This window comes from Cavia porcellus, unplaced genomic scaffold (assembly GCF_034190915.1).
Source record: "Cavia porcellus strain 051 isolate PalLab524CR breed Dunkin Hartley unplaced genomic scaffold, mCavPor4.1 scaffold_22, whole genome shotgun sequence".
Lineage (NCBI taxonomy): Eukaryota > Metazoa > Chordata > Mammalia > Rodentia > Caviidae > Cavia > Cavia porcellus.
Genome location: NW_026947505.1, coordinates 28,696,836 through 28,723,678, shown reverse-complemented (window position 1 = coordinate 28,723,678; position 26,843 = coordinate 28,696,836). Strand labels below are relative to the sequence as shown.

Here is a 26,843-nt window from a genome sequence, read left to right as displayed (position 1 = left end):
AAAAAAAATCCAAACTGGAAAGTTTTATAAAAAAATAGTCCAGTTCCATTTTAAACACGCCTTCATTTACACATATATGTATGTATGATTTTCAAAAGCGGATGGCTATTCAGTGTATACATATATACATAAGTATGTGTATACATATTTATATTTGGAGTACCTAAGTAAATATTGTTTGGATTTTTATATAAAATTTTCAAATGCTACAGTTTTAGACAGAGAACAAGACTAGAGGAAACAACCGAACTGGTTATTATCATTGACTATATCTCTCCTACCTAGATCACATACATAAACATGTGCCTTTTACCTCTATGCACACACACAACACATTCTTCATGTGCTGTTTGGTGTGGCGAAAGCAAAATATAAAAGAATGAAATGAGGAATGAAAAAGTATGAAGCAAATATTTGAGAAGCCTCACTAATAAATTGGATAAACTAATGAAGATTCAGAAGTTCTGCATAGGCTTTTGGAAAAAATACTAGGAAAACAGATCCAATTTTGAAGTCAACCTGGAATGATCTAAAACCTTTAGGTGACATTTAATTAGGATGTTTAGCTATCTCTAGTTATTTTCAAAACCCAATTTTCCATATGAGGATGAGAGAGACCTAAAAGATGTGAGGTTCTACTTGGCCACAAGCCCTTACATATCAGCATTTCAACGAAATTTCATCTGAAACAATAAAGCAGACGGTTCCAGATAGACAAACATCTGCTGCAGTGGGTGGGCATGGCACAGCTGCAGTACCGCACTCAGCTCTGGTAAAATATTTTCAGAAGTTTGTCTAAAACTTGCATTGTGGGGCCAGGGATGCAGCTCAGTGGTGTAAGTGCCTGCCTGGGAAGCCCACGGTCATGAGTTCAACTCCAGATACCAAAACAAACAAGCATACAATAACAACAAAAAAACCCCAACTTGCATCATATCCACCAAGAGAAGGCGACCTGGATGAGGAGGGCATGTCACCTCTCCTGTGTAAAGAGTGGTTGAGGGAGTTCAGGGTGTTTGATTTGGCCCAGCGGATTGTCACATAAAGGAATGAGGTGCATTCAAGTGCTAGAGTGGCTGTCATGAAGAAGGGGTGGGGAGAGATGTCTCAACGCGGGTCATGCAGAGGACAGAACAGAATGTCTGAAAGGTTGATTTGGGGTTATGGTAAGGAGTGAGCTTTTAACTGTCTCACTGGGCAGTGAAGAGCTTTGTGAAGTTACGAGTTACATGCTCAGACAAAACTGGGGACAGGTCTGATGAGAAGCTTTTTGGGTTTAGTCAATGCTTACAGTCAAGTTGTACAAGCACTTAATTAAGCAGTCACCCAGATAAAACCTTGTACCAGCATGAGACAAGCACACAGAGAGGAGTTTAATTAAAACTTCTGAAAGAACAGCAGTGCTCTTCCATCTTTCCATCTGAGCACAGCCCCCTGACAAGTGGTCTCCTTGCTTAGATCCGTGTACACTGGTTATACTGCTGGGGCAGTGTTCTCGCCTGACCAACTGTGATTTGTTGTTGCAACTATAACAGGTTATTTGCAAATCTTTTGTCCAGTTGTTCTGAGCCTGTGTGCAAAAACAGCCAGCTACTTTCTTCCCTTTCCATGTCACACTAGACTTTCTGCTGCCAGAACAATGCAGACCTCCTTGGCTAATGTAACTTGATTTTATTCAATACCTATAAAGGGATTGTATCTTTGCCTAGGTGTGGGAAGGTGAAAAACTAGGCTGGCGAGTGAAATCTGTCACAATCTTGACACTCTTGCTGCTTGCTAATGCACCTTGGCAAGTTGATGTCTTTTATTAGACCCCTTATCTTATCACTTTTTTCTCTGGATCGAGAAAGAAGTATTCAAATGCACTGTTGGCTATTAAAGCTGATGAAATAATGCCACCATGAATTAATTCATTCAAATCAGAACAAAGAAGGGTGAGTTATATCTAAGAGAAATCCATCTGTACAAAATATGTCAATTAAAAATGCCCACCAAATAGAAACCAAATTGCTATAGTGATGGTTTCCAAAATGGAAACTATGGAGAGTGTGAACTATTTATTACCTCCAGGAGTGTTATATATATTTCTGTGTTATCTGAAGTTCTGTTTTTGCAACAATTATGTGTGTGTGTGTTTTTTTACTATTAATAAGATTACACTACCATTTCTAGAAAGATAGTCCCATCAAGAGGATTGCATTGGACTTAAATTGTGATAGTTACAAGATCACTATTTATTTTATCTGGAAAAGTTGGAGTAAAAAACAAAAACTTCCAGGGCTGACTATACTGTTAATGTGTGAATCCTCTTTTCCTAGAACTACTGGCATGTAGGTATGGCTTTATATGTGCTCTAAGAGTCATCCTTTACTAATGAGATTAAGATACCACATAATATATTTCTAATCATTTTCTTTTGTTCCTTATAGATCTTATTGGCCTGCCATGGGTATGTTTTATATATTCATTCATGAGTCTAGCATCTCTGGGTTTTGTTAGTATGTTTATACCTGAGACAAAGGGATGCTCTTTGGAACAAATATCAATGGAGCTAGCAAAAGCGTAAGTATTCATATGCATTGGTTCTGAACAACAGTTGTTGGTCCAAAATACAACTTTTATATATAAGTAAATAATGTCTCAAATTATTTAGGATATTTTCCTTGGGCTATGTCTCATTGCATAGTTACAGATTCTCTCCCTTGCATTTATGAGGTTTATTCAGCTAGGGGAGTGGAGAAACCATTACTTTACAACAAATAAGCCTTTTTACAAGTTTATTTTATGGAAAAAAGATAAGGCAAAATTTCATAATAAAATAATGGAGAATAACAATAGTTAATATATTACATGTTATCTTTAAAATAGTTGCTCAGGGTACTAGTTACGGGCATAAAAATTTCTGCAATTGATATCAGCACAAACCTACCTTTTTAACAAACTACGAGACACTAACAGTGTAACTAACTTGTATTTTTTTCCCTTTTCCTTACTGTCCTTTCCCCTTTTACCCATCCTAGTTTTTTTTTTTGAACAATTTCTTCCCATTTCACAGTATCTACTGTACATTTTAGACCTTCTTTACTCTTTTAATTTCTCACACAAGGAAGACAATACATTGTCTACACATGAGTGATTTATTTCACTTGTGAGTCTCAAGTTGCATCTATTTACCTATAAAAGCCTCATGTTTATTCTTCTTTATGAATGAGTAGTAGTCTTTTGTATAAAAATGAGCCTTTTCAAGCCTTATTCAGTAGTGATCTCAAAATCTCTAGCTCCCCACAGAAGAGGCTTTCCTTGTTTGGAGTTTTGGAACACTGTGTCCGCCCTGGGCTAGGAGCATGGCTTCAGTCTTTCAGGTTTATAGGTCTTAGAGTCCTAAATCTACAACTAGCAGACAAATCCTTGAGTCTTCATATCCACAAGTGCTTCTAATATGCATATTTAAGTTAATGTTAAAAACATAAAAAGCTTTTACATGAATAAGCATTTAGAACACTAATTAAGTAAATTTTACCTGGAGAGATTTTTAAACAATTTAACTTAAAAGTCGGCTATAGAAAACTTTCTTCTAGTAACAAAGTTCATAGATGTTAACTGCCAAAATTGATGGCCTGGAGGGAGAGGTGACAGGCAGGGGCCAGGAATGAGGAGGAACTTGTTTTTCTTCTTAGGATTAAATCGTAATGCTTGGAAGCATAGGGATACTTACTTTTCAGTTTTAATATAAAAGGAAGAGTTAATTTTTTTTGCAGGTTGTGATTATTAAAAGATACTTCCACAACACTGAAAAAAAAAAGAGTATAAATACAGAAATTGTGGGCATAGTGCTATAGAACTTTTATTTGTGAACTGATGTGGATGTATGTGTGTATATATATATATTTGTATAGATCAACTGTTAATTTTGGGTTAGTAGGGCTTATTAGTAGGATGTAAAGAATTTTCACCTTGTGTTTTATGAACTTTTAAATGGTTGAAAGTTTACAAATTTTTAGTAAGCAGAAAAACTTCTGTTACTGTAAGTTAACTGTAACTTCTCAAACTGTAAGTTAAATATCAAATTGTACAACTAACTGTTGATACAGATTGGGCCGTTTTTAAAAACATAAAATGCAGACGATTCATTTATAATGAGAATTATAATTGTCAGGAAGGCTGGGTATACGCTTGACCTGATCAGCACACTGCCTGCCTCTCTGCAAATTTCTGAAGGATTAGACTTATTAACAAGGATAGAATCTAAACAAGATTATCAATTAATGCATGATTAAAACCATTAATGACCTCAGATCTCAGTAACTCAATGCATTCATGTGGAAATGTGAAACCCAGCTGCCACATTCAGGCCTTTCCCAGTACTGAGCTGTCAGGACACCAGTGACTTCCATATCTACCACCTCCCTTCATGTCTCATCCTTCCTTATCCTACTTTCACATTAGTTACCTTGTACTACAAAACAAAACTTCATATATGTAGTGCTTCAAATAGCAGTTTACTATTTTGAATGGTTCTCTGTGTTGACTGAGTGGTATTTTGCTTGTTCCACCTAAACTCATTCATGGGAGACACAGGTAGACAGAAAGGCCTATGATCACATAGGCTAGATCAAGTAGGTGACAGTAGGTGCTGGCTGTCAGCAGAGAGCTTCAGTTCTCCTCCATATAGCTTGTTATCCTTTAACATGGCGTCCACACGCAGCATTCCAAGGCAGTGAAGCTCAAAGCTACAAAGCCCTTCTCCACTTTGAAACCCATACATCACTCTGCTTTTTACTATCAATGGAAGTCCCATGCCCAGTTTGGATTAAAGAGGAAAAGAAAAAGACTTTACTCTTGATAGGATGAAGGGCAAAGCTTTTACCACATCTAATCTACCATACCTACTTTTTCTTGAGATTCTTTTAGCTCCCATGAAAGTCTTTTTTCCTGGATCCTCTTCTACTTCTCTGACTCTTAACTATTTCTCCTTCTATTAGAGCTATCTTCAAAGACTTAGCTGTATATCCTCACCCAGTAAGAGTCAAGTCAAATCCTCAGCATTGAAGTCTGAGGAATTCCAGGCCTGGAAAGCAGTCCTTTCCCTCAGATTTTCAATATTTTCTGGTCTCCCATTTTTGTGAGTACTTCACTAGCTAGACTCTCGTGGTTAAAAAACTCCTTAGGTAATTCAGTTCTGATTTTCAGAAATGTTCTTTATTTATTATCTTTCTTAAGTAATCCCTACAATGTCTAGCTTCATATTGATTCTTAGAAGATGTCTGAAAAGTATGAATTTTTTGATTTAATAACTTGTAGACACGGTCAGTGCTGAATTCACCATGTATGGGAATTTGATATAAACATGCAAATCTAACATCCTACATGATTGGACAATAAAAACCACACAGGTTTTGACATATGGGTCATAGTATGTGATTTATGGTATGCAGTGAGAGAAGGCAAAGGTATTGGTTAAAATAAATGAGACATATTGGCCTGCCCACTACTTCAGTTATTTATTCAAATCTTCGTTTACTGTCTACTATGAACCAAGCATTGGACTAAGAATTGAAAAGACAAAAGACAAAATAATTCATATATAAAATTTCCTTACCTTAGAAGGCAGACAAGAAATCAGATCAATACAAATACTGTTAGCACAGAGATATCACACATATGTACATATGTATTATCATATATATCATGTATGTATATACATCATATATTCTCCTATATAGTTATGCTGTATATGTGATAATTTCATTGTATAAAGTCTTCTTGAAAGATAAAATACCAGAGCTGAATCTTGGAAGAGCTGTCTGTATAAAGAAGGTATATGTGGGGAGTCAGAGGAGGGTGCTTACATACAGGGCCCAGGGCATTTAATGGTGTTGTGTTAAGATGAACATATCTTTATCTGAGAATTGAGAGATGAACCCAGAGCAAAGGGGAGTGTAAGTGTCTTGTATATCTTAGTAAGGAATTTGGATTTTGTCCTGATGTAAGCAGAACTTAAAATAATACAGCAGTACAATTAAGTGACCAGAGTTTCAAAGGAATGTTCTAGCAAAATATGGAGAACAGAAAGGGGAGACACTGAATGATTGAGATCTACAAGAGGGTTGTTGCGGTAAGCAGTTAGGGAACTGTGAGCCTGGATGCGGTACAGTAACAGAATAGAACTTGGTGCTAGACTAGAAAGATAGTTGAGGGAAAGAAGGGAATGAGGATAACTTTGAAGCTCCAGAAACCAACCCAATATACAATAGTGACATTCACTGAAGTAAGACATGGAAGAGGAATGGGTTTGGTAATGGGAGTCAGATGGGATCTGGGGATTGTCATAAGAGTTCAGTTTGTACAGATCACAGGTGAAGTACCTACGAGACATGCAGATAGAATGGAAAGAATCCAACCATATAAAGGTTTCTAAAAAATTATGAACACTATTAGTCACTTTTTGGTCACTGGGACAAAATACTTGACGCTCATAATTTAAGGAAGACTGATTTTGGCTCAGGGTTTCAGAGGTTTCAGTCTATGGTCAGCTGGCTCCCATGCAGAAACAGCATAGTGGAGGGAGTGGAGGAGGGAAGCTGCTCAACTCCTGGCAGCCAGTAAGTAGAAAGTTAAGAACCAAAGAAAGAGAAAAGAGCTGGGGATAAGAATACACTCATTTGGGTCACACCTCCAGTGACTCACCTCCTTCAACCAGGTGCCACATCCTAACAGCACATTCACTGGTGGATCCATCAATGGATTAATTCACTAATGAGTTTGGCATTTAATGATCCAATCCCCTCCTAGAAGCCTGACAACACATAAGATTTGGGGAGCATCTAAAGCATAACAAAAATTAATTAAAAATTGAAGCAAGGAAAAAGAAATAATAAATTATCTGAATGTATTAATTTTTTCCATTGAATTGAATAAAATGAAATATCTATTAACTATAATTCTCTATTGTCCCCTTTATAAGTCTAACTTGAAATCAGAGTGCTCTGTTATCTAAGATTAAGAAATTTTATATCTATCTTTCATGTAAAGTTGTTAAAATCTAACAAAATGAAAAATTGAAGACAATTTTTTAAAAAAATCCAGTCTTTCTGTTTCATAGGCTTCTAGAAAAACACATTTCTGAAGAAAGTATAATTTGGGTTTCTAAGACTCAGCGAAACTTAGTAATTCAGGATTTAGGGTGGGGAAAGAATCTGTCTAACCGAATAGATTTCTTTACATATAAACTGTTTTTGAAAGAATCACATTTGTGTTACTTTCAAGTCAAGTAATTACTCAAGTACTAGTTCAGGATGTCTCCAAGAGAATATTAATTATACATTAGAAGAAGACTCAGGCCAAAGGAGAAGACTGTTGACCACTAAACAGTACTTTGAAGTTTGTGTCAAAGAACGAAAATATATCATTATATTGGTGAGGAAAATATAAAAGATGGCAAAACAATTCTGTATTTCAAACTCAATTATAGCCAACAGCAGTACCTCCTGGGTGTGTACCGTTGTGGGGAAGCTCAGTAATTAGGGCTGGAAGGAAAATCATGTAATTAGAAATCTGGGTTAACACCTATTTATGCAATAGTACAGAGCAGAGGTTTCTCCCCAGGGCTGTGGGCTGGTAAAAGCTTTTGGAATGAAAATATAAGCAGATTGAGTTATGTAAGCTGACCAAAAGATTTGTGAAACAAATGTTAAACAGGGTTTCCTAGAGAGAAATATCAAAGGCAAAAAACCAAAACAATGGCATCGACAAGTTATCAAACTAGCTAAGGAAAGGTGGGCAGTGGAAAGACCATGGGATGTGTTAGTACAAAGACGCTGAAGTGAACTTGAAGACTGCTGAGCGTAAGGGAGTTTTCCCAAATTTAGAAGTTAATAAAACAATGAATCAATTTTTGTCAATAGGGAAACCAGTCCTGATGGTAGTCTCACGGAGTTTTTCTAAGGGATAAGAAAGGAAATCATAATATCAAGTTAACTTCGAATTTGATTCTACCCATTGTGGAATATTTTCCTCTCTCTTATTTGGAATTTGGTTCTTTTACTCCTATTGCTGCAAAGCTGAAAAAACACATATTCCTTATAAAATAAACAGTGACTCAGCTGAGAGGTCAAACAAGATTCCTGCAGTAACTTAATTTGATAGGATTTTACTTTGAACATCTGCTCTACCAGCCAGGGATGCAGAGTGAGCTATTTGTTGTGTTTGCTTTTTTTAACTGTGATTTTATTTATCCTTTTCTCTAACTTAAGAGGAAACAGAAAAAAGTGAGAATATTTTATAAATATTTTAATTATGAGGTCTAAGGTATTTTTCATATTTATCAGTTAATTTGATGCATCATTCCTTCATGCTAATTAATCTATACTAAGTATTGCTGAGCATTAAGTGCTAGGCAGTGATGCAGGTGCCACAATAAAGTGCCAGGCCCTGATGTAGGTCCTACATTATCAGCTACAAAAACTGCTGGGAGAATCAAAAAATATGGATTTGCACTACGTGACGGGGTGGGGGTGGGGGTGGGGGCTACTGTTGATTAATCCTGAGGTTATTCTGAGACATAATCTTTGAGATAAAATCTCAGTGGAAAAAAAAGAGCCAACCTAGAAAGATAAGGAAAAAGAAAATTTGGGCAGAGAGAACAGGCAGTGCAAAGACTAAGAAACACGCTAGATCTGATCCAGGAACTGAAGTCCAAGAGGTCACCATCTTTGAGATAAGTTAGAAAGTAGGTAGAGACCAGCATGTGAGTTTTTTTGCGCTGACTAGGGACTTTGGCCTTCATTCTAATTTCAATGGAAAGTTATCAAAGGACTTGTAGCTGGGAAGTAAGGCGACATGATTTACATTTTAAGGCATGCCCAAGCAAGCACCTGCAGCAGCTCAGTGGGGAAGGCTGGGATGCACGGAGAAAGTGCTGGATCCTGCTTTTGGCCATGACCACTGGCCTCCAGTGGCCCTCCTTGCTGCTTGGCCACCACACATAACCCTAGTCCATTAAATCTGCCTCTGTCCCAAACAGCTGCTCAGTAACCACCTTCTCTCCTTGGAAAGCTTATCTTCACTCTCACTGCTGGCTTTGCTTCTGCCTTCACTGAAAGGGCAACACAGTGAGGGGGAACTTCACCATTTCCTGTGTCGACCTATACATCAGTGTGTTTACCTCCACCGCGTCCCTCATCCCCACAGGTTGTGCAGATTAACTCTCTGTTTTTCCACTAAGATGCCAATTGTTGCAGGCCCTTTTCCCTATCCAGCACATTCCCCAAGACTTCTCTCGGCTCACTCCTGTACATCATCCATGTTTTTATCTCACTATCATCAGCACAGAAACCTGGTGATTCTTCCCATGTTTTTAAAGAGTCTTTTTGGTGCCATTTTTCTTTCCACCTTCTGTTTTATTTCTTCTAGACAGCTGCTGATATTCAGTAACCAGTTCTGCTCCGTGCATTTTCTCAAGAAGCTGCCCCAGTGAGACTAATGGCCACCACTTCCCTGAGATGTCTCTCTTTAACATTCTAGTATCCTTTGCATTCCTAAATCCAGGAGTCAGCTCTCATTCTCCCCTTACACGGCAGTGCTAAGACTATTCCCAGCATGTTACTGAGGAACATTCTTTTCAAAGCACTTACTTTACTACCTTTTTACTTCATTTATTATCTCTTCTCCATACATTTAAATTTTTTGAGGGCAGGGAAGTTGGTGTATTTTGTCCATTGTTGTTTGCCAGGACCCAGAACAATCCCTTGGCAGACAACTGAAGCTTGCTGTGTACAGTGTCATGCAGCCGATCAGACTGGAAAGGCCGAGTACAAAAACAGGGCAGGCAGTGACCACAGCTTGTCAGGCAGTGTGTGCTGAGGAAGGACGCAGCTAACTGAAAAGGCTGGACACTTCATCAGAGCTTCAGTTCCTTCAGGACCTGAGAGACTCTGGGTGTCTGTCACCCATATTCTCACTTCTTTTCTTCCCCCACCTGGACTCCATGATCGCCACCAAGGCTACTCCTTTACCTAGCCCCTTCTCTCTACTCTCCTGTCTCCATCATTCAAATTTTAACTCTGAGCCAACTATTAGCTTATTTTGTCCCCATGCCTGAGGAGCTAACTATGGCTAAAGAAAACATTCGCCCACGCTGACTGATCTTGTTTCGAATTTATGAAAATAAATCCCAAGTAGGTCTTTAGAAATGTCCTGCAACCTACCGCAGACCCCTGGTGAGATGACTTCCCTACTTTGCAAGATGACTGTGCCACATCTTTGCTTTCCTCAGTCCTTTAACACTGCTTTCTATATTCCTGGTCAGTGACTTTACTCACTGAGAATGAGACCACTTCATCCTCTGCCATGAGCTCTACTAATCTACCCAGGCCTGGACCCACCGTGTACTTTGATCCGGTGCAAAGGTCAGTGCTTCTAAGTAAGTGTGCACTGACTGACTGGGTATCAGCTTCCCGCCCATCCCCTCTACGTGCCACCACACATGCACACATCCAGAGCTGCAGTATTGCTTACCCTAAATGTTCCTTTCTAGACTTCAAATTCCTTAACCAGCTCCTGCTCCCACTTTGCATTTCTCTTTGAGATTCATCATTTCCTCCTGAACTTCATCCCAGTTTCTAATTAAATGTCACCTCTTTAGAGACACCACCTGTATGATATAATCCCTCCTCACAACTAAGACATTCCTTTTCTTTCCCTGATCACGTCTCACTAGCATTTCTGTTAATTCTGTGCTTATGTGCCTGTTTCCTTTAAAAATACAGGCTCTCTGAAGTAGGAATGTTTATCTACTCCATCCATGTCACTCACCATGGCACAATTCCATTCATTGATTCAGTATAGAAAAATCTGAAAATGGAGGTTCAAAGACAATCCTCCTTTTTTAGATAAAATATTTTGATGCCAATGGGAATAATACTACAGAATTTATCAAAGGAGAAGTGATGAGATAATGAAGAAGGCAGGATATAGATACAAACACAGGCATACTGGTAGAATTTGAGAAATGGAAGCAAATGAAATGGGGTATCAGATGCAATCTTTGCTTGTTCTCTGTATGCAATATTACTCCTGGAATCTTAGCCTGCAGAGGACTGCAATGGTTGGGTTCTGAGAAAATACCCCACTTTCCCCTTTGCATGAGATTCATGAAGATCTGTAGTATACACTGGATTTCATGCTACATTAAGGGTTCACAATAAAAGTGTTTTTGCATAGCTACATTAAAACTCCTGGGTGATTTTAAGATAATAGCCTGCACAGTTTTTTCAAGTAGTATAAACTAAGCATGACATTTTCATTAGCGCTTCTTTCTCTTTCAGGAACTATGTGAAAAACAACATTTGTTTTATGAGTCATCACCGAAAAGAATTAATGCCAACACAGCTTCAAAAAAGCACACCCCAAGAGCAGCTTCTGGAGTGTCAAAAGCTGTGTGGAAGGGCAAAACCAAAGCAGCTTTCTCCAGAGACCTAACGGCCTCAAATCATTACGAAGGTTGATATAATAGGAAAAGGCTTGCAGGGTCTTTGGCCTGTGCGTATGTCACTCCATGCTTTCTTGTCAGGGTCATGGCGCTCTTTGAAGAGGACACGCAGATGCAAGGACAACTATTAGTCCCGTTAGCCCTTAAAGGAACCTCAAAAGGTAGATGAGGAACAGGGTCCTAGGCAACTCTGGCTTATTCTAAGTAGGTTAGCAGGTTAAAAAATAAGAAAAACTGGCTGGTTCAATACTGTCTACCTTTCAGCACAGCCACCTTTGAAAGATTAAGTCCTACTGATGAGATGGATCTTGGCCTTAAATTACGGCTGTATGAAACCGGTTAGTTTTATCAGACACCGGTGTTCCGGACACAGCGTGCAGTTTTTGCCCACTAACACACTACTTGCACTGGGGCTTGTATGAATAAGAACTGGGACACAAGGTGGACAACTGCACATCTGTGTTAGACGAGGCCAGTGGCCTGGCTAGGATTTTAGTGATAATTCCACAAGGATTATGCAACTTATTTTATAAGTAAAACTTAATGCAAAATATACTACTTTTATGGATTTCATTTAAATAGTATAAAGTATTAAACAATTCTGTAATACTTGAGAAAAATAAGCATTTTGTCTTTTTTTAATGATTAAAAAGATAAATTTGAAAATCCTAGGCCCATACTCATTTAGAAGTAGCTGCTAGTAAACTATCAGAAAAGAAATCAGGCCATAATTATCCAAAAATTTCTAAGCAATTAGGTTTATCAAATCAAACCTACAAAAATCTCCCCTTGGAAGGCTTTCATGATGACTTCCCTGCAACTTCCCCCGCTCCTCAGGAATCTCTCTACCTCAGGTTATGGCAAAAAGACTATATATGGATGCTGACTTTCAGATGAACGTAGATATATGACTTTAAACATCTGGAAAACTCACTACCTATGTTCTTCTCTTATAGAAAATCCATAATACAGAATTTTTACCACTGATACAGTAACATAATAGGTTCCTAATTACAAACTGTGGATGATATCACAGAAACTTAAAACCATGACCAATTTAACATCAAAAAATTCAAAAGATTATGACTAATCCAAAGGAAAAAATTCTATAAGCCAAATCCCTTTAGCTTGGCATTTCGTTTCTGGCCCCTAACAAACTGTCCCAGTTTGATGTAAGGGAACAAAATCCATTACCGTACATTCCCTTATAACAAAGTGGAAAGATAACCCAGGTGAGCAATAGTAAAATGCTATCAAAGACTCAGGAGAATGCCTAAAAGTCCTAGTTTTGAAATATATTGTCCAAATTAATGTTGGCAAGAAGAGATGGTACATTTTGTAAGTAAGTTAGAACATGCATTGTTTTGTTTTGGAAACAGAAAGGAATGCGTGTTCTACAAAGAGGCAATTTAATATATAGGGATCTTTGGTGGAATTATATGCCAATTTTTTTAAAACTCAAAACTGGTTTTATCAATATGAATTTTTCCTTTTTTGGTAAGAACCACATAAGATTGTAAGATATTTAACAATGTTGCTCCATGATTCTTTAACTATTTCTTGGTTTGACTATTCATTGTAAATGGGCAATAAATAAATAAGTAAATAAACAAAGCTGGTTTATTCTTTTTTTTTTTTTTTTGTCTTTTTCGTTTTTATCAGTACCAGAGATCGAACTCACGACTGCCTGCTTGCAAGGCAGGTGCTTATGCCGCTGAGCTAAATCCCCAGCCCCGCTGGTTTATTCTTAACAATCTCAGCTCCAGTATCTTCCACATTCTTATGGTTTTTTTTGTGGTACCGGGGACCGAACTTACGACCTCACGCTCGCCAGGCAGGTGTTTATGCTAGGGAGCTAAACCCTCAGCTGCCTCTTATGTATTTTTAAAATTATTCTACATATGCAATTGAACAATTTTGTCTTCAAACTAATTTTCACCCAATATCCATCCCTTCCCCACACCGCATGAAGCTGATTTGCAAAAATAAAAAGGGGAGAATGCTTACAATTTATATGTATATATTCACAGTTTTTATTTATAAAAAAGATTTACAGTACTTGTGGAAAGCCAGCAGAAGACATCAAACACACCCATATCTTCCCAGCTTTGTTCTGGTTAGAGGATTACCCATGGACACCGTCAGGGGTGCTCATGCAGTAGCTGAATGTAGCCCCAATTACGATATCTTTTCTCCCCTTTCACATGAAGCATTTCCATGAGCTACCGACCAGTTTTCAAGTCTTCTGAATACTGAAAATGTTACATTATCTGGATCTGTACCTTGGCTATATAATTATGTTTCTTTCCCCCTATTGTCTCTATATTTTTTGTGAACACTGCAAAACAGTTCACCTTGTTACTGTCAATTAAAACTAAATGGAAAAAGCTCAGTTTTAAAAGTCTGCCTATAACTGTTTTATTTATTTTTATCCTCTGTATTTATGGGTATAGCTCTCCTACTGATCTTAAAAATGAGACAAATAAACACAAGTGTGAAACAAACAATAAAAATCTAACAGTCACACTTAAATTTTTCACAAGAATGTGTAAAAGTTAGCCTTTACCTCCTTCTTTTGAGGGACAGGCAGGCTGGGGGAAGCTCTAAGAAACAGATAAAAAGAAACAATAGGTACTGTTGAGTGCAGTGCTTAAGTTAGGTTTTCAACATTTTATACTATGATAAGGAAAATGTTCTAAATACAGAGGTTTAAATGTTACAAGTTTTTACTTTTCAAAACATTTTGGTAATTCAGGTTTTCATGGAAGATTGTGTTGAATACTGCCTAGTTAAGTTTCCCTAAGAAGCTAATCCGCCCCTACACAGGCTATGTTTCTAGGTGAAGTCACTGTGGCTACAGCAAACTCCTGCACACAAGCAGTGGCACACAACTGCTGCTCGCCGTGTTAGTGCTGCAGGGCTCTCGCAGGAGCCAAGGCCGCGCTTATCCACGCATATTTATGATACACACTGCGAGCAGCAATCCCATACAAGAAGTAGTCATGTTTAGCTCCATTAAATAACACACAGGAAGGGGAAACATATATCCTGGAAAATGGCTTTCAAATTCAAGTCGAACTGTATGTTAATTACACTGTGGCACAGTGGCAGTCTGTGGGCACTTCTTGATAAAACAGCACAATGTCATCAACTTCTGGAGGCTCTTCGGACTCTGACCTAAGGTTAATCACCCAAGAACTCTGACCACTTCCCTACACGGAGAGCCGAGTCTTTCCAGAATAACAAAGGGATGTACAGGAGCAACCTATCACCGCTTCTTTCTCACACCCATCAAGTGGGGTGAGAGGCTTCTCTCTTTAGAACTACAATTCTTAACTTTTAAAAGTTATTTAACATTTCCTATCATATTAAATTAGCAACATAAAACATTATCCTTTATCTATAAAGTTCTATCCCAGTTCCCTAGAGCTTATATACACGTTTTTATTTCTAATTTCAAGAAGGAAATTTCTATATTTGGTAACAGAGCATGAAAAGATACTATACACATGTAGCATTTATATATATATACAAAATACACTTCAAAAAGAAGCCAACACATTTTAGCCAAAGTCTAATCTTGCATAGATTAAAAAAAGAATTATGAACACAATTTTTGTTAAAATAGAAAATGGGGAGTAAAAGTTACAGAATAGATTTGAAGAGAGAGCTTTTTCCAAAGTTTTATTTGTGCACATTCAATTGAAAAGGTAACTTTTACAGGTTCTTTGGTGCCCATATTCAGCATACAAAAATGTAAAAGACTATTCATAAATGAAACACATTAGCTCAAACTGGAAAAAATAACAATGACGACAATAAATCAATTGAAAGTAGTGCACACTGTGACAGCTCTGCTTATGGGGACATGAGAATTACTGCGAAAATAAATAGAATGTCCTCTTATAAAAGCAGCAACGTCATGTCTTGTAAACTTTCTTTTTATATTACAGCGAAGATTGAAATAAAATCCAAAGGGACTGGTGCTTACACTGTAGCCATGAGTGAATAAAAGAGTCTATTTCCTCAATTACTGTTGGTCCAGTTTTCCTTTTGAGTCCAATGTGCAGCAGGTTTGAAAAGGTGCTCAGTTAGAGATCCTAACCAATGTAAGCGATGAGTTATAAAATTTCTTTCCTGCTTTCAAACACAAATGGGTAAATCTGTTCCACAGCAGTAGCCACAGCCTTCACATTGGGCCCTGTAATGAACAAGAAGTAAGAAGGGCTGAGAAAGGGAGCACCAGGAAAAACAACTTTCCCACAGTGAAAACATTCGCCTGGCTCAGAATACCAAGATGACTGCTTGCAAAGAAAAGAAAAGAAAAAAACTAAAAACGACATGTATGTAAGGATGCATGTAATCATAATAAAAACCAAGGAACATGATCTTTTTTCTGAACAATATGAAATGCAAAATATTGTTCACTCTTTTAGGGCATCAGTATATTTAAAATGACACTTCCACAAAGAGGAACACAAAGCACTACAGTACACCCAGGGAAGAGGACAAATGGGGCCAGTCATCCACTGTCTCCTTGCTCACTGTTGTCAGGCTTTTGGCTAGACTACAGCTATGGCTCAGAGGAGTTTGAGGAAACCCAGCAGGATAAAATAATGCAGCTGCGAAATTTTCAGTGATTTTACACTAGATGGTCTAAAATGCCCTGAAGATCATTTATTACTCATCTGGCTATTTTATCCTCAAGAGATTATCCAGGTCAGTGATTGGGAAGAGCACAAAGTGATGCTACTAATGAATAAATCCATATAAATCGGTCACGACTTTTTAAAAATATCACCTGTGGTCCATTGCAGAAAGGAGAAAAATGCCTCTCCACTCTGGTTCACTCTATGACCTGTCTCTCCTGAAAACAGCAACTTGAACTTCTGCCGACAGCTCCTGTCTATAAGCCTATGTTGTAAACTGTAACACCTCGAGTTCTGCTGCCTGACTTCTCCTACCCCTAATCATGTGCCCATGAAAAGCTTTAGAGCAGCTACATAATGAGACCCTGTCTCAAACAGACAAAAAAAAAAAAAAAAAAAAAAAGGTATCATAACTTTTTATAATCATTACTATGCAAGCTAAAGGTATGAAAAAAATTTGGTAGTATTAGATGTTGAACCCAGAGCCTTTGCAATGAACTACATCCCCAACCCCCCAACCCCTTTTTTATTTTTAATTTTGAGCCAAGGCCTCACTAAAGTTGCTAAGTTGCTCAAGTTCAGCTTGAACTTACACTTCTTTAGCCTACAAGAGTACAAAACTGAGATTACAGCCATGCACAACCACATCTGGATACACTAGAATATTTTTAATAGCTCCAAACTGAAAATTACTCAAATGCCTATGGAGATGTCATTTACATTGGGTATTACACAACCATGAGTGAGTGATCTACACAAAAGAATACAGATGAACCTCACAAGATAACCAAGAATGAAAGACAAAGGCAAAATAGCACATTATAGATAAGAAACACAAACAGTACATAAGCAGGTAAAACTAATCTACAGTGCTAAAAAATTCAAAGCACCTATCCCTTTAAGGGCACACGTAACTGAAGGGAACAATGTAGGTATTACTTCTATCTTGGTATGGGGGTGTCTTATATCACTAACCCCATAACAGACAAATTTGGTTTCAGTAGCACAGATTACCTGTCACTGTGATACTTCCTGTTGAAAAGATCTGTAATGTAGCTCTTAGGGATTTTATCCGGTAACACACAGCAGGATGAAGTTCAGGTTCATAACTGTATTAAAAAGCCACAATTAATATAAATATTTACAGCCTGACTGATAATTTCAAATTTGACAAGTCATCTTGATTAAAGACCTACCTGGCATGAGGTCTATTGTTCTTTGTAAATTCTGGCAAACGGATTTCAAAGGGCATATTACAAACTGCCAAAACGTTAACAACCTTAAAATCTGTAAATATTACCTTTAGGAGAGAAGTAAAACTTAATGAATTATTTTGAAATAAAAAATCTGCTCATTATGGCAATCCTTATGAAAATTTAATTTCTTGAATAAAAGCAAACAAGACAAAAACATTCTCTTATGCATAGATCTAGTAATGCAAGCTGGCAAGTATGAAAAGCTAAAATTCAATGAAAAAAGGTCAAAAACTTCACTAAAATAGTGAAACTTGAAGTATTTTCATGATGAAAACTGTACACTTCATCTGGGTTTTTTAATCTTAAGTATATTGATTTTAATGTGTAATATATAAAAACTGCCTCAAAAAATTACCAAGAAAATCAAAATACGGTTCTAGAAAAGTCAAAAGGAAAAGTTGTCACTTTACACAGCCAATTAGAGAATATACATTGGGCTCCAAAGATCAGATGTTTTCTCATATTCAACAAAGTGAACTAAGTTTAGTTAGATGTTTGTTTTTCCTTGGGGTGGGTAAAGTGATAATACTATACTTTTAATTAATCATGCTTTTTTGGGACAACATTTCTGGTGTTAAGAAGTTTCAAGGCTGAAAATAATGTTCCCTTAACAATAATAACTTTAGCCATTCCAACTGAGATCTTGAATTACTTTGTTATCTTTTCCAATATTTTTCCTAAAAATCAGAATTCTCTATTATCTGTCTTCCAACTCAGTACTTGCCCAAAGCAGTAGAAAGCCAAAGCACCAGATACTAACACATACATCACATCACAGTTGTCTCTCAAGGCTCTCTACACTAGCTTCAAGTGCCAAGACCAGCAGGTTCAGTTCTCTGACTTCCTAGACTGAAGTCATTTGAGACACACTTAACTTTCCATCACTTTTCCCACAGTTTATACAACATACAAATCCCAAAGAGCTTGGCTTATCTCTTAGAGGACCACATGTCATCTTTCTCTTTCAATTACAATTTACAAGTGACCTAGCAAGTCTACTGTAATTATTTATTTATTTAGTGGTGCTAGGGATCGAACCCAGGGCCTTGCATATCCCTGAGCCCTGTAATAATTTATTCAAAGCTTTGCTGAACAAAATATTTGAAGAGACTGACTTGTCAGCAATAATCACTTTTTTCATGTAAGAACTTGCAACTCATCATGTCTGAATCTATCTTTCAAGGACCAAATTTCAAATTTCATCTTTCTTTTTCATCAACACTTGCAAGTGACCTAGCAAATCCATCATAATTTCATTAGAAGCTGTGCTGAACAATTATGTGAAAACGTGGACTTGCCAGCGACAGTCGCATTAAACGGTAGCTTGGGAGCTTGCCGTTCTTCATGTCCCTGTCCACAGAGCTCAGCATGCTCAGCATGCTCAATACTCTAACCTGGCATTTCTGAAATAATAAAAAACTTTTGGGAGGATGAGTGTAAGAAGCTGAAAAGGCACAAGTTTATTTATAAGAAAGAAATTTGGGGAAATCCAAGAAATTTTATATATACCCTTATGTCCAAGTTTTGCTACTCAATTTTGATACTGAAAAGCCAGAAACACCAGAAAAAGCTCAATCATAAGAATTCCTATAATAGTTTCTTTAGCTAGCAAATTAAAAATTTTAATTTTACAAAAATAAACTCTTGAATATTTATAGTTAGATAGTGAAAATGTTACCTGAAAACCTAGTTTCTGCAGACTGCGGGCTAAACGCCTGGCACCAAATTTAGCTTCTTCTTCACTATGTTTGAAAGAAAGAGAAAGATTATCAGTTACACAGGAAGTAAATTTTGTACTGAGGAACACAGTAAATGTTACATATAGTTTTACTTTCAGTCTAAGAAATGTCTTTTCTATGGAGAGAAAAGGAAAAAATAAAAATTAAAAATTCAGATAATTTTACCTTGTTGCTCCAGTGCAAATAATTTTTCCTGAGGACCAAATTGTAGCTGTAATTCTAGGTTTTCTAAGCTTCATTAATACTTTCTGGGGGGGAGGGGAAACAAAACCAATTTGATTACTTCGTAAGTATTATTTTTCACATATGGTTCTGTTCTATGTGACCATGTAACGTCTAAATACCACTCCAAGCCTACCCATATAACTAACTGTTCTCCAAGTTACCCATTCTGAAATCAAATTCAACAATCAGCACAAATGACAAAGTTAATCCCCAAGAACTTTTAATTAATTAAAAATCGAAGTCTACATAAAGCTCTCAACAATGTATCTGGGGACCAATAAACTACAAGTATATAAATATTTCACTTCTCATTCTACTTCAGGCGCATCATTGGAATTTGCATAGATCCTCACACAAGACAAACTTGTCCATGCATCAGGAGCCTAGCAGCAGCTGCTACTCTCATCTGAAACAGTCTCCATTTCATATTCTCATTTATTGGGTCTCTTACCAGATGGCACTTCCACAGGGAGAATCTCTTTCTGACTATCCCATGAAAATCGTCATCCCTTATCACTCCCTAATTCCTAGTCCCGCTTTGTTCTGTTTCAGGGTACCCTGACTACATTCCATTATATTGCGAGCTGAGATGCCTCTCATATACTTAAAGTTCCACATGGGAATCTCAAATTCAGGAGAAATGTTTGAACTGGAGATGTAATTTCAAATTCCTTAGAGATGAAAAGTAGTTTAAACTATGGGTTGAAAATGAAAATACCTACAGAATAAAGAGGTCAAGGACTATGGTCTAAGATACTCTAGGAACTTAAATTTTCACTGCAATTTTTCATTTATGGAAACATTTATTACATGCTTATTATATGTAAAAAAGAGATAAATGCTCATCAGATAAAACAATGTGAGAATGAATTCAATGGTTCTCCTTAAACCTTGTTACATTTCGATTTCTTTTTTTACTGTCATATGCCATATTAAAGTAAAGTACTGTGAAAGCTGAGGAGTCTTAAATTTGCAAAAGATCAAGATGACATTTTAACTAAAATACATAAAACTCCACACCTAAGTGAGTGAGAAACACTGGATTGGCTCTATCCTGCATGTAACTGTCTCTCACCACAAACTTGTCCATCAACTCAAGAGTTTTCAGTCAAGCTTCCTAAAAAACCTACTTCCTTTCCACATCAAGCTTCCTTTCCAAATGCAGTGTTTGCCGTTTTCCTTTCAAAATTTTTAACACACGTTTATTCTTTTTTCCTTTTTAAAGAGAAAATGGTATTATTGATAAGCTTGAAAATCTTTAACTGTGGATCAATGAAAATTTTAACTGAATTCATTATAATTTGATTTCTAGTACTAAGAACTTATAACATCTTGCCTATGTATACACAGGAACCTGATTTATAAAACTTAATATAACCTTCAAATATATTGCTAATTTTTGTAACAGGATGTATAAACATGTATTTATCAACCTTTAGTTTATAAAAATCCAGTAATAGTCACTGTCATTTGTGTTCATCTCAAAACACTAAGGCATTATTACTACTTTAATAAGATTAAGTATTACAGATTAAAAAAACTAAAATTTTAAATACCCAGATTGAGTTTTGAAAAAAAATATATATGCATTTTTTTAGCTAACCGATAAATAAAAACCACTTATCTTGGCTAAGTACAAGGCGTATGACAATTAACAAAATCATAGTATATTAGGGCATCAGTCAAGTATAATCATATTTGAATAAATATACATGAAAACCATGCATAGGTCCCTTCCCTCACTTCGAAAGAATTGAGGAAATAATAACATGAATTCCTAACAATGAGTTAGTTCTCTGAGGACTCAGATAAGTTTTCCCCTCCAATATGTCACCTCCGTAAGAGGAAGCGTACACAGTGAGGACATGCAGGGATCACTTCTGTACTTGGTACAACCAACTCAAACTAGGCACCCATAAAGTGTCCGCAGGATAAATATATTTTAGTGTCAGTCACAGCAGTATAAATTAAGACCAGGAACAAATTCAGATACTTACTCCAACATCACGCTTATAAATGACATTTGCTCCCTCCAAAGCAATCTTCCTTAAGTTCAAATGGCATCTTGTTCTAAAAACACAGACTACATTTGTAATTAAAATGTCCAATGCAACATCACTGTCTGCATCCATTGGGGTAGTTTAAAAACTTAGCTTCCCGCCACGAAGTTCACATCCTGAGAAACAAAACATACACACACACGAAAAATCATTAAAATTGAATATTCTTTTGATTTATTTTTCACAAATTTTGACATAAAAACGTAAGGAATAAATCTATTTTTAAAATGCTTCAAAATCCAATCATGTCTTTTTTCTCACAACTGAAAATGTCCTTTAAGAAAGTAACATGCCACATGACATCCCTCAAAATCTGGACCTTTCATTTCTCAACTTAATAAGCAATCTTCACATGGCAAGAATGTGCCAGACTTATCTCCTGCTACCCGCCTTTGCGATCATTACGTTTCGGTGTACAGTTACGGCAAGTCCCCAAACACAGTACGTCCAAGCGCTAGACTTTGTAGACTTAGTGAATTTACTAATACCTCACAAACTTGCTGCAGCTATCAAAGGTTGACCTGTTTCTAGGCAGAGTAACCGATTTATTTAAAATTTAACACAAAGTATTAGTTATACATTTAAATTTTTTTCCCATTTCCCAGTTATTCATTCATTATTCAGTTATTGAATGATTTCAAAATTCAGAGGATATTGGAAGAAAAAAGAAATAAAGCAAAGTACACTGTCCTCAAAGAGTTCACAAGCTTGTGTGAACAGGGAGACACCTAACAAATACAATTTTTATCCATCTCAGAATCTTCTAAAATATATTTTTTAAGACTCCTAGAACATTTGTATAAACAATCACCTCTTCTCCATTTGCTTTTAAGCACTAGGAATTGAACCTAAAGTTTTCATACTGAGCCACATCCCCTGTCCTTTTCAAAATTTTTTATTTTGAGATAGGGTCTCACTAAATCACTAAGTTGGAAGATGAGGCTTGAATCTGAGATTCTGCCTCAGCCTCCCAGTGCTAGGGTTACAGTATGTGACCCACAGCCACTCAAACCCTAGGTTATATTAAGTACATGACCTACATACATCTAAAATTTTTTTCCTATGCTTTTTTCATATCTTAAAAAGTAAACAACAGTAATTTCGCTTACCAAACCCGTTCCTCCCCAATACAAATCAGAAAACAGAAACAATGCAGAGTAATTATCTTTAAGAGTCCTCCTTGTAGCCACAATATAAAAACACTCTAATAAGCATTTAAATTATAGGACAAAAACAATGATGTCAAGATCATAAAAATTCTCTCATTCTTTTGCCTTGTAGTTTTTCATAAAGTAACCAAGACATTACACCTCTAAGACCACACAATATTCAATTGTTTATCAATTACACCCTAAATTCATATTTTCTCACTCTTACAATCTTACCTTCCCTTTAATTTCCAAGTTATTTTGTTTTTTGCATGCATTAAATCTGCCTCAAGTCATTTAATGTCCAAGAGCAGGACAGAGGTGGCAATGGGGACTGTGCCTCTATTCTCAGTTGTAGCATGGAATACATAGAGCCTACCAGAACGATGCTGTGATCAGCACATAAAATAACGTATGACAGGGGCCTGGTATACCTCAGTGCAGAACTCAGTGCTAAAAATGCAGCTGTCTGGGTTCCAGACACACTTAAAAGTATTAACAGTCATGTATGTAAGGTACACAGCACATGTATCTAGGAAATCATAACAATAAGTGGCAGTGGTCATTCATGAAGTAAAGGCAGAACAGATTTCTAAGTCCTGCTTCCCATGATTATACTGTAACACAATTAAGTTGTCTGGAGACCAAAACACATTCTGCTAGTTTCCTATAAAAACGATGAAAAAAGTTATGAGGTGGAGTCTCTTAGTTGTTACCCCAACACCTGGAATCCTCTTCCTAATGACCAGAACACAAACGCCTGGCTTAGTGCAAATGTGACAGCAACACAGTAGTTTTTAGGTCTCTGGCAAAAGATTTGAAGCAGGTTCAAAGAGACTACCAAGATACTAAGAAGTCTATCGAAGACTGGCATAACAGCTTGAAAGAAACTAAGGACAGACTATCTGAACTGGAGGGCAGACTTGTAATATGGGAGAATGAAATGAAAAACTTCTTAAAAATAACAAAGAAACAAACAGCAATAATACAAAGACAAGAAGATGATAAGAGGATCCATAACTTAAGGATTAAGAACATAAAAGAAGAAGTAGGGACACAAACAAGTGAACTACAAAAGCTACTCACAGAAATAATCCAGGAGAATTTTCCTAATTTAGCAAAAGGTAAAGATACTCAGATGTATGAGGCATACAGGACCCCAGCTACCTACAACCCAAACAGAGCAACACCCAGGCATATAATAAAAAAAATTCCAGAAATTCAATACAAGAACAGAATATTAAAAGCTGTCAGAGACAAGAAACAGACCACTTACAAGGGAACACCCATCAGAATTACAGTGGATTTCTCTGCACAAACCATCAAATCACGAAGAGCGTGGGGGGAAATAATTCAAGCTTTGAAAGATAATAATCTCCAGCCAAGATTGAGATATCCTGCACAACTGTCCCTGGAAATTGATGGAAAAACAAGGTGCTTCCAGGATAAAGAGGAACTGGGGGAATTTGCAACCACCAATTCAACTCTACAGAGAGTATTGCAGGATATTCTAAAAAAAGAAAAATACAAAGAATCCAGAAATAATGGCAGAGAGGCCACAACGAATGGAGCAGAGAACAAAATAAAGAAGACAAACTGACAGCTACTGACAGAAAAAGAGCTCAATAGAAATGAGGCAGAGAAGATTGGATGATAGGAACAGCTATTTTGGAGAAAATCACATCTTAATAGGTAATACTGATTTAGTATCATCTTGTTTTGAAGTCTCATCTAGCTTTTGTCCTTCTGTCTCCAATGGTCTAAATAGGCTGTATCGTATTGGATTTTATTATGTACAATAGTATAAGCAAAAACCTTTTAAAGACAAGGAGATTATACAGAAACCATTGTTCATTTTCTGTTAGTCGATTCTAAATACTCTGTAATGCTGTCATTCTCTTGAATGGGTTTACATTGTTTTGATATACTTAATGCTACAGTATACGAAGTTGTACTCAAGGATTTCAAAGAAAGAGACAATATGGTAACTACTTTTAGGTTAGGATTATCTGGTGGTGAAACACTATTCTGCTTAAATGGTTATGTTTTGATCTGCGCTGTTTCGTTGTTATGCCCTCTTTTATCTCAATCTCCACTCTATTATTTACTTTTCTATCTTTATCCTTTTAATTAAAGGAAAAAAATAGCAGGATATATTATAGTAACCCACTTTGACTTTTCATTACCTTGATTTAAAGCCCTGTATTACTCTCACCATCTGGTTTTTAACTGATGTTCCCCTATTATGTTTTGCTGGATAGTATCAGGTTCGAAAGTTTAGGCATCAGCTGTGAAGATGAGATTCATTATGACGCCCATTCTTGTTGACTTTTATCTACTTTTGAAGACCTACAATGTCTCCAGTGTTTTGGTTTTGTCGGTTTTATTCTTTACTGTTTTGTTCAATTGTATTATAACTAACGATATAGGCAATTCTATTAGAGATAGCGGGAGGCATTAGGGTAACCATTGTTGATCACCTTGTATTATGTTTTTATATTATCTATTATGTCCACCCTTTTGACTTGACCGATTCTGTTCTGTTATGTCACATTTGGTTTTACTCTCTTCCAAAAAAGTAATAAGAACCGTGGGAGCAATGAAATCCAAAATGTGTAATAGTCATGGTACAAAAGAGAGGAAAAGAAAGTGCTCCAAACTATATAACTGCATGTATATTTAAGTGTATAAGATAGAAAATGATATCACAGAGTTTTATTGGATCAATGAACAGAACTGTTTGCAGTATTATTGATGGAATGTCCACTTTACAAGCTTTAATTTTGTGACTTGAACAATTATTTCTAAGATGACAATATGTAATCCATTAACTAGTGATTTCCTACTGTTCATTTTTTTTCTGTAAATCTGTATAACTTGTACCCTTTCCCTACTTTTTTTTTTCTTTTCTCCTTAAATAAAATTAAAAAAAAAAAAAGATTTAGTTGAGTGGCCACATGACTATGTTTTTGTCAGCAAAACATGAAATGGTTATTGTTTTCTGGGACACTTGCTTAGAGCAATGAACTAGGCCAGCAAAGACTTCTTTGCCTTTCTCTCCTTCATTCTGGCTGCCTGGAGTGTCATGAGACATGAGTGCTAGCTTTCAGGTTGCCATTTGGGACCATGAGATAACGAGCTGAAAGTAGCAGAACAGCTGGATAAAAGTACAGTTCGGGGTGTGTCACAGTTCCGGGTGTGTCAACCTCCTTACTATCCCTGCGCTTCCTAATTCCAGATCTCATGTACGTTAGACAAACAACAAAAAAAATCAACTCCCATTACACTGAGTATACCGTAGCCCAACCTAATCTCTGCTGCATATCTCTCAAGGATAAATTACAAAATCCAAACACCTAAGGGAGCTCCTTTGTATTGACCAAATTTACTTTTTTTTTTTTGACTTGGTCTCACTATCCCAAATTTACTCATATATATATATATATATAAAATTTTATGAAGCAGGTTAAAACAAGTTGATGCAGATTTACTATTTTGAATTTTAAACTACTGAATTGCCTGAAGGCCAATATTAGGGTAAAAACAAGACAAAAAAGAAGGATAAAGGAAATCTTCGTGAGTACAAAGAAGCCTTGAATTTAATTCAAAATTGACAAGTGTTTCTATATTTTGGCAACTTAAACTCTAAAAATGAAGTTATGGATATAGTTCATCCTAATTTATCACCTGATCATATTCCAGACAAATAACCCAGCAAATAGGCTTCAACAAAACATTCTGAATCGAAGACGCAAGAGGAAAAGAGCACTGTAAAAAAGAGGCACCCAACAGCAAGACCTCCCTTTTCTCCAGAAGTATGAAAAAGATACTTTTGCAAATCTTAAAACAGAGATTAGTAATGCATATTAACAAAGACTTACTCCTTAAAAGTATACATATGTTCCTTTTTTAACAGGCTAATTAGAATAGTAATCCAGTAAAAGAGTAATTTCAATTTCTACAAAGCTTCTCAGGGCCTATTACTCTCTAGTTTTAAGTGTAAACCATGTAGTGGGTTAAAAAGGTCTGCATGAGTATTAGTAATTAAAAATGCTTAAACAATTCCTGAAAATATGCACGCATGTAACTTTTGTTTAAACTGAAATAATAAGCCAGGGACAGTGGTGCATGTCTGGAATTCCAGCACTATGGGAAGCTAAGATAGGAGGATGGAGTTTTTAGCATAGCTGGAGCAACTTAGTGACTTAAAACCTTGTCTAAAAAAAAAAAAAAAAAGATGGAGCTGTATTCCATGTGAAAGTCCTGGCGGGGTTTAAT

At 36.6% G+C, this 26,843-nt stretch overlaps 2 protein-coding genes across 4 annotated transcripts in view; one reads left to right on the top strand and one right to left on the bottom strand.

The window, feature by feature from the left end:
• Slc2a12 (solute carrier family 2 member 12) overlaps positions 1-13,102 on the top strand; it is a 53,213-nt gene extending 40,111 nt beyond the window's left edge. Inside the window, exons 4-5 of the mRNA XM_005003136.4 lie at positions 2,430-2,562; positions 11,325-13,102. Of these exons, the coding sequence (XP_005003193.3) occupies positions 2,430-2,562; positions 11,325-11,478 (287 nt within the window). The 3' untranslated portion in view covers positions 11,479-13,102. The remainder of the gene's footprint in view (positions 1-2,429; positions 2,563-11,324) is intronic.
• A 395-nt stretch (positions 13,103-13,497) lies between these two features.
• The window catches only part of Tbpl1 (TATA-box binding protein like 1), a 35,111-nt gene continuing 21,765 nt past the window's right edge, over positions 13,498-26,843 (bottom strand). For 2 of the 3 annotated variants that reach the window (XM_063232971.1, XM_063232972.1), the window contains exons 2-7: positions 21,355-21,533; positions 19,298-19,380; positions 19,072-19,135; positions 17,334-17,437; positions 17,152-17,246; positions 13,498-15,689 (exon numbers count right to left, since the gene is read on the bottom strand). In XM_063232971.1, coding sequence (XP_063089041.1) covers positions 15,610-15,689; positions 17,152-17,246; positions 17,334-17,437; positions 19,072-19,135; positions 19,298-19,380; positions 21,355-21,489 — 561 coding nt within the window. In that variant the 5' untranslated portion in view covers positions 21,490-21,533 and the 3' untranslated portion in view covers positions 13,498-15,609. The remainder of the gene's footprint in view (positions 15,690-17,151; positions 17,247-17,333; positions 17,438-19,071; positions 19,136-19,297; positions 19,381-21,354; positions 21,534-26,843) is intronic. The other variant, XM_063232970.1, reaches the window with a different exon arrangement.